At 37.5% G+C, this 12,364-nt stretch overlaps 1 protein-coding gene across 1 annotated transcript; it reads left to right on the forward strand.

Annotated features, from left to right (window-relative positions):
- The first annotated feature begins 286 nt into the window (after positions 1-286).
- LOC120206253 (auxin transporter-like protein 2) lies at positions 287-3,593 on the forward strand. Its single transcript, XM_039205961.1, has 9 exons — positions 287-814; positions 907-1,089; positions 1,159-1,344; positions 1,416-1,528; positions 1,617-1,800; positions 1,874-1,971; positions 2,460-2,667; positions 2,767-3,024; positions 3,231-3,593. The coding sequence occupies exons 2-9, from the start codon at positions 919-921 to the stop codon at positions 3,432-3,434; spliced, it is 1,422 nt and encodes a 473-aa protein (XP_039061892.1). The 5' UTR covers positions 287-814; positions 907-918; the 3' UTR covers positions 3,435-3,593.
- Positions 3,594-12,364: the final 8,771 nt, after the last annotated feature.

Genomic DNA, 12,364 nt, shown 5'->3' on the forward strand with positions numbered 1-12,364 from the left:
GGGACACGTTTTACTATAAAAGATGTTACATCAAAAAATAATTTAAAAGATATCTAATAGAAAAATATAAAATTAAATGGTGATATAAAAAAAAAAACGCCCGGAAAAGAAATGCTTTTTTTTGGAGGATCATTTGGTGACTGTCACCAAAACACCCGAGGCTATATGAAACAGTGTCAAAACAATAAGACAAAAGATCTCTGGCCATTAATAACTGAAAACTCAGACTAACAATTCAAAAAATATTTTTGTTTTTGTTCTCTGCTAGTTTTGCTTAAGAGTATCACTGTTAAAAGCGAACAGGCAAAGGCTACCCTTTTGTAGTTTCCTAGTTGATAACTTGGGTTTCCCTTTTGGGTTCCTTCAAGTGTTGCTTTTTTTTCTTCTTTCATGGCAGATCTCGTTTTTCTCAAGTAAAGAGAAAAGGGTTGCTCATTCCTTCTTCAAGGGAAAGCTTTTCATTGTTTGGTGGATGATTGAGTGAAAAAAGAAATGATTTTTCTGGATTAGCTTTTTCCGAAAGATAATTAAGGCACTGCCAACTTTGGAATTATGAGTTATTTTTCCTCTGTCTTGCATTTATATAAATCCTTCGAATTTGAAGCGAAAATCCGACAATAAAGCTGTAACAGCCACCCTAAAACTGTGGTTTCTTGCTCTTAAAGGCAAAACGAGATAAATACACACACTTCTCTCCCCCTTCTTATTTTCTTTGACATCAGTTAAAGAAGAGCTTGAGCTGACTTCTGGGTGGTCTCTCACATTTGTTGTCAAGGATCTGTCTTTTTCATAGTCTATTTCCTCTATTTATAAGGTAACATTAATCGATATATTTGAGGGTTCATGTTCTAAAATAACATTCGTTTTGTTTTGGTTTTATTTTTTGTGTTTGTGTTGGATTTATAGAGAAGAGAAAGAATGTCTGGAGAGAAACAGGCGGAGGAAGCCATTGTTCCAAGCTTCAACGACACCATGGATCATGAAGAAAAAGATGAAGAAGAGGGAGATCATTCCATTTTCAGTGTCAAGAGCTTGCTTTGGCATGGTGGTTCTGTTTATGATGCCTGGTTCAGTTGTTCTTCTAATCAGGTAACCAAACCAGTGTAAAAATTGGTTCTTTTTGTTCTCTTTAGCTGATGAAAGTTTCTTCTTTTGCAGGTGGCTCAAGTTCTATTAACATTACCATACTCTTTCTCTCAAATGGGAATGCTCTCTGGGATCATTCTGCAGATCTTTTATGGTGTTCTTGGAAGCTGGACAGCTTATCTGATCAGTGTTTTATACATTGAATACCGAAGCAGAAAGGAAAAAGAAAATGTCAGCTTTAAGAATCACGTTATCCAGGTTAGTTTCTAAAAATCATAAAACCCTTTGAAAAAGATAGTTTTTCTCACATTATATTTTTCAAAATGCAGTGGTTTGAAGTGCTGGATGGTCTATTGGGACCTTACTGGAAAGCTATTGGATTGGCCTTTAACTGCACTTTTCTTCTCTTTGGATCTGTGATTCAACTAATAGCTTGTGCAAGGTTTTTTTGTCACCTTAAACTTCTTTCCATGTTTTTTTTATTTCAATCAAATGGTTTCTCATTTATGTTTGTTAGAGTTGATTTACAGCAACATATATTACATAAACGACAAGATGGACAAGAGGACATGGACATACATCTTTGGAGCTTGTTGTGCCACAACAGTGTTCGTCCCTTCATTCCACAACTACAGAATCTGGTCCTTTTTGGGGCTTGGGATGACCACTTATACTGCATGGTATTTGACCATTGCTGCTCTTGTTCATGGCCAGGTAAACAAAAACAAAGAAAAGAGTTGAATTTGATCTAAAAAAATTTCAAAAATTTTAACTTTTCTGTTTGTAGGTGGAAGGTGTAACTCACCAAGGTCCAACTAAGTTGGTTTTGTACTTCACTGGCGCCACAAATATCCTCTACACTTTTGGCGGACATGCTGTCACGGTGTAGGTGTTGCTATTAAAGAATAAATTACTTCTTGCTTTCTTTTATTGAACAAAAATGCAGTGAAAACTGTAGAAAAAGAAGAAAACAGGACTCTTAGTTCTTACAATAGGATATTATTAGCAGCTTTTGCTTGCAGTTATCGGGATTTGAGAAAGAGACAGTTTTAGAAACAGATTCATTAATACTCCTTTGTTACCATTGAGTCAATGTTTACGGTTTGGTATCTTTATGTCTCCTGTTTTGATCAACAGTGTAGTGAATATTAAAATTTACATTGTAGAATCATCAATTCTGGTTGGTTGGTAATTTGCAAGTTCTAATGGTTAATAATTGCATGGGGTCAAGGCTTTCCCCCCTCTTTAGCTTTAGGAGATTATGTTACTCGATACGTTAGCGAACGTATTGCCGAATACGTGTCCGGATATTCAATTATAATGGGTGTCAGATACAAGTTTTGTATATATATGATGAATTTTGATGTTTGCAGTGAAATTATGCATGCAATGTGGAAGCCTCAAAAGTTCAAGTATATATATCTATTGGCTACACTCTATGTGTTCACCTTGACCCTCCCATCCGCTGCCGCCGTTTACTGGGCTTTCGGTGATCAACTCCTTGACCATTCCAATGCGTTTTCACTCCTCCCACGGTCTGGTTGGCGTGATGCAGCAGTTATCTTAATGCTAATCCACCAGGTTTGTGGATACCGTGTAGATGGGTTTTATGCTGTCATTACTGTCTTTGATTAGTGAAATTGACTCGACGAATTGGTTTGGCATCCGTTTTTTTCGCAGTTTATCACCTTCGGGTTCGCCTGCACGCCGCTGTACTTTGTGTGGGAGAAAGTAGTGGGGATGCATGACACAGAGAGCATTTGTTTGAGGGCTGTATCCCGGTTACCTGTGGTGATACCTATATGGTTCTTGGCTATTATATTTCCTTTCTTTGGTCCCATTAACTCGGCTGTAGGATCTCTCCTGGTTAGCTTCACTGTCTACATCATCCCTGCCATGGCTCATATGCTCACTTATAAATCGGCCTCTGCACGAAAGGTAAAATTTGTAGACTGTTCTCATCATTTTTCGGATCTCTGCTTGGACTTACTGTTTTAGATGAAATTGACTGCTACAATATAATTTACCAGTCTTGCTAATTTGCAAACACGATTCAAGACATACGATTGTTGGTCGATTTCATGTCCCAAGTCACTGCTGTCTTAACTTCACTCATTAGTATTTTGTGGTTCATGTATGAACAGAATGCAGCCGAGAAGCCTCCTTTCTTCCTCCCGAGCTGGACAGCAATCTATGCAGTGAATGCAGCTATCGTGATATGGGTGTTCGTAGTCGGATTCGGATTGGGAGGTTGGGCTAGCATGACGAATTTTATCAAGCAAGTCGACACATTCGGACTCTTTGCCAAGTGCTACCAGTGCCCGGCTTCAACATCAAAACATCACTGATTCAAGAACTTCGATTTGAACTCGAAACCCCCCCTTTTTGTTTGTTCGTTTGTTTACATTCCGATGACGATGCATAGCCGGAGTTCCGAATATTTCAGTGTGCCGTAGTTACCTCCATCCTTGTTTTACCTTGATATACAAGACATCAGTGATTGTGAAGGGTTTCTACTTTATATGGTATTCGCTCAGCATATCTATATCTATATATATATATATATATATATGTTCAACGAAAGCAAAGAGTAATCTTTTAAGGTGAAATTTTCTTCACATGGTCCGACTCTCAATCCAAAAATTAACAAATTATTACAACTTATTATTATAATAATAAGAGTGAAGAAATAAAAGTGATGGTAGAGATATTAATATTAGGAAAAAATATGGACAAAAAAATAAATATTTTAATTTGTATAACGATTTTTTTAAATCGGATTAAATAAAATTTAAATTATAAATTCTAATAATTAGTTTTTTTGAAATGACATTTTAACCTATTTTGTATGATTGAGATGTGTATTAGTTTTATTCATATGAACCCACCACTAACATGTCCTCTTCCTAAAGCTTGATTGCATGTTCTTGACTGGTCAAGTTTGAAACTAATAATTGGCAAAAGGGACCCCAAATTTCTAGTCCGTTAAAATGATTGTTTTCAATGATATGGGTATCTTTTACCTTTCATCTTTATCCTATCTCACATATCCATGAAGGGAGATGTTCGAGAACACGTCGTGATCGAATTTTATGTACATTAAATTTAAATTTGATTTAAAATTTTAAATTGGCTTAATTCCCAAATAAGTGCCCAAACTATGCATTTTTTCCCAAATAAGTGCCTACAGTGTTTTTTACCTATCCAGGTACCTAACGTTACAAACGTTACCTTTTTAGGTGTCCATGTCGTCAACGTCATTAGTTTTTCCGTTAAGTGTCACGTGTCAACACCTGGTAATTTTGAAATTTATTTTTTTATAAAAAATAATAAAAATATTATTATGTTTATAATAAACCCCAACTTTTCTTATATTATAAAAAATCCCCAAAATACTAAATCCTAACCTTAATCCGTCGTCGGTACCTTCTCCGGCAACCACCGACGTCGCCGACGTAGTCCTTGATATCATCCTAATTATATGTCGTCATAGTTGTCGCCGATTAACCGTCGAAATCGTGTGGGATCATGATTTTCTTCTTATTGTTCGCGGATTTAAAATATTGATTTGTGGTTGATTGATCGTCAATCGATCACGATTTCATAGGGGTTATGATCACCGGGGGGAGAGGAGGCCGGGTGGAGCTTCTTCGATGGTAAATGGCGGCGATCGATGTGAGTTTAGGGATTGAAATGAAAGTTTTCAAAGTTTAGGGTTATTTCAAAATTTATGTTTTTTAAAATTTTATATAAATTTTTTAAAATTACCAGGTGTTGGCACGTGTCACTTAACGGAGAAAACTAACGGCTTTAACAGTCTGGGCACCTAAAAGGGTAACGTTTATAACGTTAGGCACTCGGAAGGAAAAAAAACCTGTAGTCACTTTTTTGACAAAAAGACATAGTTTGAGCACTTATTTGGGAACTAATCCTTTTAAATTTATCAAGTTAAATAAATAATTCGATCTTAAAACATATCAAATTAAATTTGAAAATATTTGAAATTCAATTATTTTTAAATTATCTCGTCCAATGAATATTTTTTATAAAATACATAAAAATTCATCTCGAAAAAATGTGTTTATTCCTAATTAAATTAAATTAAATCTTTTAGCAATATTATTGGGTCTAAATCTGAATATGTTTGGGCCTTAACTGTTGCTCTGAATTTAAGCACAAACAAAAAGAAAATAATCATGCTTCTGAGTTCATCTCTTTTTTTTTTGTTGAGAAAATCGCCTCAGTGACCAAAAATGCCTTATAATATACGATTTTAACCAACTTTGTTTGGATTTGCCAAAATGACCAACAAAATCGCAACGCGAAATAAAAATCGCAACGCGATCCCCAGAATCGCAAATCAGTTTCCAAAATCGCAACGCGATTCTTGACAATCGCAATGCGATAGTACAAATTCGCATTGCGATTTTCCAGAATCGCAACGCGAATATGAAAATCGCAACGCGAACACATAAATCGCAACGCGTATCCGTAAATCGCAACGTGTATCCGTAAATCGCAACGCGTATCCGTAAATCGCAATGCGTATCCGTATATCGCAACGCGTATCCGTAAATCGCAACGCGATTTTTAAAGCGCCATTATAATCGCTACGTATTTATTTTCAAATTACAAAAAACGAATATTAAGACAAAATCTCGTAATCGCAACTCATAACCTAAACCTAAAATCACAACTCAGTCCCATCTCCATCTCTCACTCTCTACGGCGAAATCCGTCCCCATCTCCGAAGATTTCCGTCCCCATCTCCGGCGAAATCCCTCACAACCATTCACGGTTAGAAATCCCTCACAATATTCAGAAATGGAAAATCAACCTCCGAGGGTTAGTTTTTTTAATTATTTTTATTTTGAAATTTTTGCATTATTGTAGGTTTTTCATACTGAAACTGATGATAAGTTTACTGGTCATTTCAATAATAGATTAACCATTTCACTTAGATTTCATTTCGCGTTACGATTCTCTCGTTGCGATTTTCATTTCGCGTTGCTATTCTCTCGTTGCGATTTTCAAGTTAGTATTTGTCTTTGTCTTTGTTCTGTCTTTTGGTTGAAGTAATGCAATCCATTCAAGTTTCAATTTGCAGAAGAGTCGCAACGAGATAAATGAAAATCGAACGTGAAAATGACTATCTGCAACGAGAAAAATGAAAATCGCAACGAGAGAATCGCAACGCGAAATGAAAATCGCAACGAGAGAATCGAACCGCGAAACCAAAATCGCATTGCGATTTCATTTCGCGTTGCGATTCTCTCGTTGCGATTTTCATTTCTCGTTGCGACAGTCATTCTCTCGTTGCGATTTTCATTTCAACCAAAAGACAAAACAGTGTTGCAAATTTTAGTTTCAAGAATAAACTACTACTTTTATGTTTATTGTTTTTGGTATATCTTCAGTGTAGTTTTTGGTATATCTAACTTGGTATGTTTATTGTTTTTGTAGAAATTTTTTTCGGCTTCATTGACATTAAGGAATAAAGTTAGCCTAGCCACTACAATTGCTTCGAAGCTTTCACCTGCACAAAGACAATTGTTTGAGGAAACCTGCTTCGGGCCATGGCTGAGAGTACAGCATCCGGGTGGAGATGCTAATTTGACCCATTTGTGGCTTCAGACCATGACATCAAATCTACCGACAGTATACAACGTGGTGAGGAAGAGATATGGTTTCATTTTCCACCAGCGTATACTTGTTTTGGGCGGAAGGAGTTCTGCTTAATCACTGGTCTACGATTCGGACACGATGATGTAGGCCGGTACACTCGTCATATCGCCCGCCCATCATGGTTATCCCGGGTTTTTCCGGATGAGTCAATGGAGAAGCCGAACCTACACGTCGATGACCTGAAAAAATTGTTTAATAAGAAAGATGGTTTCACTCGGATGGATGACGTCGATGTTGTCCGAGTATGCCTTCTACTACTTGTGTATGCCGGCTTTTTAGGCAGAGAGGCCAGACAACCTATTCCTCGGGAGCTAATAATATTGGTAGAGGACCTGAATGCATGGAATCTGTTTCCATGGGGTTCGTATATATGGAAAGCTACCTGGACTAAGTTGTCTACTGCCTTTGATGACCGCAAAAGTTTGCGTGGCGATGGGTCGAAATACACTTTGTCAGGCTTTGTTTGGGCCTTTAAGGTAAGAATTTCTATATAATGTTTCTAAATTATAATTAATTATTTAACAATTACTAATTTTGTTATATATTGTTTGTAGATTTGGATATTCGAGGCTTTCCCCAGCATGCGTACATATGCAATAAAAACGTCAAATGATATTCCCAGGGCTATTTCCTGGAAGAGGAAAAATCTGTTGGATTGGGAAGACTTAATACCATATGCGACAATAAATAATGTAAGTTAACACAAATACTTTCATATAATATATAACAAGTTATTAATAGTAGACGTTTAACTTTGTTTGATTTTTATATTGTTAGGAGGCCAACATTCCATTACAAAGACTGACACCCACGGAGGAAGAGCTTGCCACTGATTGGTGGCAAGCTAGTCAGAGTTTTTTTGATGGCACGGATGATGAGCAGCATCCACTTCCTCCAATTCGAGAGCCATCACCTCACCCAGAGCCATCACCCGATCGACCGACTATACACCTCTAGAACGAGAGCCATCACCTATCCCGTCACATCATCGAGCCTCTTCTCCACCATCACCTCATGATAGGCGATCGGTAAAGAGGCCACGACATTTATCTCCTTGTTCTCCACCTCCATGGGATGAGTTACGTGATGAGGTCAATGCCTTGCGTGAGGAGATCGGTACTCTACGCGATAACGATGGTGCATGGCGTGTGAGGTGTCACTTTACGTGGTGAGGTTGCCGCTCTACGTGAGATGATAGTATCGTTGCAGAATAAGGTTCATACTCTACGCAACGAGGTAAGTTTAAGATTTTCCATATTTAACTTAATGATAAATTTACTCGTAATTTCACTTAGATTAGCCATTTCACTTAGATTGCTTAGTAAATTTATTTGGTTGCTGCCAATTCTGCTAAACTGTGTATTCTTTAACACTGTGAAATAGTATTTGTCTTTGTTTTGTCTTTTGGTTGAAAGTAAATTTGTTCGGTTGCTGCCAATTCTGCTAAACTGTGTATTCTTTAACACTGTGAAATAGTATTTGTCTTTGTTTTGTCTTTTGGTTGAAAGTAAATTTGTTCGGTTGCTGCCAATTCTGCTAAACTGTGTATTCTTTAACACTGTGAAATGTATTTGTCTTTGTTTTGTCTATTGGTTGAAGTAATGCAATCCATTCAAGTTTCAATTTGCAGAAGAAGAAATAGTTTACTTTCGCAACACGAAACTTAAAATCGCAACGAGAGAATCGCAACGCGAAATGAAAATCGCAACGACAGAATCGCAACGCGAAACCAAAATCGCAACGACAAAATCGCAACGCGAAACCAAAATCGCATTGCGATTTTCATTTCGCGTTGCGATTCTGTCGTTGCGATTTTCATTTCGCGTTGCGATTTTGGTTTCGCGTTGCGATTTTGGTTTCTCGTTGCGATTCTCATTTCGCGTTGCGATTTTAAGTTTCGTGTTGCGAAAGTAAATTATTTCTTCTTCTGCAAATTGAAACTTGAATGGCTTGCATTACTTCAACCAATAGACAAAACAAAGACAAATACTAACTTCAGGGTATTAGTTTGAAACATATTTGTCTTTGTTTTCACTGTTTAAATATCATGTCTGTTTATTTACTGATTTTTGTATTTAATTATTTAGCGGCCCGATAGAGTGGATGCTTTACGTCGGGTTATGCTTGCACGACGGAGTTCACGCATCAGACAGCGTGCACGTGCTATTAAGTCTCCGTACACCTCAATAGTGCGAAGACACCGCAAGAAGAAGCCCGACTCGCCTGTCATCCCTCAAGAGTCCACTCCTATCGTTGAAGAGGCCCCCCTATCATTCCTCGAGAGTCCCCTCCCACCGTTCAAGAGGCCACTGTCATCATTGAAGAGGTCCCTCCCACCATTCAAGCCCGATTCACATGGCGTCATATGTAGGCTTCTTGAGAAACCCTCTGACGTGCCGGACATGATGGATTCAAGTTGGCTCTCGTATGAGTTACCGGCCAGTACCATACCGGTATCTGAAGAGGAGAGGAAACAACTACCGGACAGAATTATGGATAACACCCTTTGGGCTAAGACCGCAGTTGATTTTTATCTACATGAGCGGAGCCAGGGGTGTTTCACTGACATATGCAAGCTCACCGATGATATCTATTTGTTGCTTGATCGGTCTTGGTGGGCGTATTATTAGGGGTCGAAGACAATGGCTATTTCGATGGGGGGGTAAGTCTTATATTTTTCTTATATTTCAATTTGATTAATTTTTTTTTAAATTTATGTAAGTCACTAATATATGTCTTTTTTTGTAAAACACATATCGATGCGTGGGTGACACGTCTTCTAATAATAAGAAAACTTAAGAAAAATAAAAATATACGATATACAATTATGCCGACGTCTTTTAACGCCGTTCACTTGAAGAATGCACGAGATGAATCATTTGATTTGGGCAACGGACAAGCTAAACTTTATCCTGCATGGTGGGAGGTCGATAAGGTTAGTATTATTTTAGATTGAGTTTAAAGGTTTTATGAAATAAGTGCGCAAATGAATGAATTATTACTTATGATTGCAGGTGTTTATCCCTGTTTTGGAAAGTAAACATTGGATTCTCGTCGAGCTTCAGCTCCCATCCCTTAAGACAATAGTGTATGACAGCATGATAAATTACATATCATTGGCTGATTTAAGAGAGATTATTAAGGGATGGAGCTCTCATTTGGCTAAATTCTTGGATGCGACCAATTATTGGACTCGTTCTGGAAACAAGAAGCCAAGAAGCTCAATATTACAGTTATTAGAGACGAGACCGCGCCACAACAAACGGGAGAGCCAGAGGAGATGTGGTCCTCTCGTATGCTGGCGTGGAGCGTTTGACGACGGGAAGCACCAAGTATCTACCTCCCACCGATAGAGATAGAGCTGCAGTAGGCTTGTGGTTTCGGCATTATATGGCTAAATCGATATATACGAGACGCTGCCTACCTGCATCCGCGTTATAAAAATGTCCATAAATTGGTAAGTTTATAGACTTTTGGTTTGAAAATGTTTGGTTAAGTACCTAGAATAGAATATTTGCTGTTTGTAGGTTTTAGATGTGTAGAAAGTGTTGTTTGAGCAAATGTTTGGTTTCTGCAGGTTAATCTCAGAAGTGAACTGCGTGAAAATGATGTATGGCGCAAAAGTTGATTCAATAGTTTAATTGATTGTTTTTTGATTGTTTAATTGATTTGTAAAAGTTGATTCAATAGTAGATGATTGGAAATAAGAATATTGCTTATTTTTTGATTGTTTAATTGATTTGTAAAAGATGATTTGTAAAAGTTGATTTGTGTAATTGATGCGAACATAATTCTTATTTGTGCTTGTTTAATTGATTGAAATGTAATGGTTGATTTTGTTGATTTCAATCTGCATTATGTTGAAATGAAAATCGCAATGCGAAATGAAAATCGCAACGAGAGAATCGCAATGCGAAATAAAAATCGCAATGCGGAAATGAAAATCGCAACGAGAGAATCGCAATGCGATTTTCATTTCGTATTGCGATTTCATTTCCGCATTCGATTCTCTCGTTGCGATTTTCATTTCGCATTGCGATTTTCATTTCGCATTGCGATTCTCTCGTTGCGATTTTCATTTCGAATTGCGATTTTCATTTCCGCATTGCGATTCTCTCGTTGCGATTTTCATTTCGCATTGCGATTTTCATTTCGCATTGCGATTTTCATTTCCGCATTGCGATTTTCTTGTTGGGATTTTCATTTCGCATTGCGATTCTCTCGTTGTGATTGTAATTTCGTGTTGCGATAGTCAAATGCATGCCTAATAAGTGATAACAACTGAATAACAAGAGTTGGTTAAGTCAAAATGGTTGGCCTGAGTCATTAATTCAACTGAAAATGTTAAAAGTTCACACATAAATCCACATAATCCAACGTTTGCATTTAAAATCACCTAAGTAACAGTCCCAAAAGGTGAAGCCAATTGTGATTGGGATTTTAAAGATGATTGCCTTTTGCTTGACACATATGAGCTTTGGATTTTGATGAGGATCCATATTTTGGTAGAGGAAAAGATGATTTTGATGGCACTGGTGATCCACATGTCAACCTTGTATGACCACTTTCCTTGCACCGACTACATGTCGATCTCTTCTTCTCTTCACCCTTAGACGGTATACGATCGTGACTTTTTGGTCGGCCAGTAGCCTTCTGTCCATGGCTGGTGGCAAAACTGTTTGTAAGTCATCTGGTATGTCCCACTCAGAAGGATGTGGAATAGGGTAGACAATCTCGGCATAAGTCTGTCGATAAACTTCTTAGTGTAGCAATCCATAGCGTATGCGCTTGAATCATCTTGGTTTAAATGAAGAGCAACTTTTATAACATGGCCACACGGATAACCAGATGTTTGCCATTTCATACAACTACACGTCTTTGCATTTAATCGACTAGCCCATTTAAGTTATTATCCGTACTTGAAACAAAGTGTTTGAACATGGTTCAACTCTCATGACGTTGACTTCACAACACGTTTCGTTATCTTTTTTTCAGTCCATGGTGTAACACGATGTTCCAATGTTCCTGTAAATTTAAATAATAATACTTAGTAAAATATATAAATATGATAAGTTACGAATTCAAAGAAATAATACCTGCATGGTTTCTTTTCTTGTAGTACCACTGTTGAATAGAGGCTCGAAAAAACTCCATTAACATAGTAATGGGTAATTTCCGGGAATGACGACTTAGAGCGTTGATTGATTCTGCACTATTAGACGTCATGAACCATATCTTGCTCCAAGTTGATGTATCTTGACCATCTTTCAAACCCGACATCTTCTAGTTTTGAGCACACTGAGGCAAACACGTCTTAAACAATTTATATGCTTATTGAAATCCACTTCCCGATAAGCTTTTACAGCCTTCCAGTATGTCCATTTGTGCTTTTTTATACCAGCAGACCTTGATTTTAGATTTCTATACAAATGAACACCACAAAGTCCATGAAAAGCATCTGGGAAACACCTTCTAACAGCGTTGTCAATTGAGTTTGCCCTATCGGATATGATTGTCAGATTGCTAATAGACCTAGCAATCCCTAAGATCCCCATAAACCATGTCCATGAATCAGAGGTTTCAGATTTGCCAA

The sequence above is a fragment of the Hibiscus syriacus genome, unplaced genomic scaffold (assembly GCF_006381635.1).
Source record: "Hibiscus syriacus cultivar Baekdansim isolate YM2019G1 unplaced genomic scaffold, ASM638163v2 tig00013565_pilon, whole genome shotgun sequence".
In the NCBI taxonomy this organism is placed as follows: Eukaryota; Viridiplantae; Streptophyta; class Magnoliopsida; order Malvales; family Malvaceae; genus Hibiscus; species Hibiscus syriacus.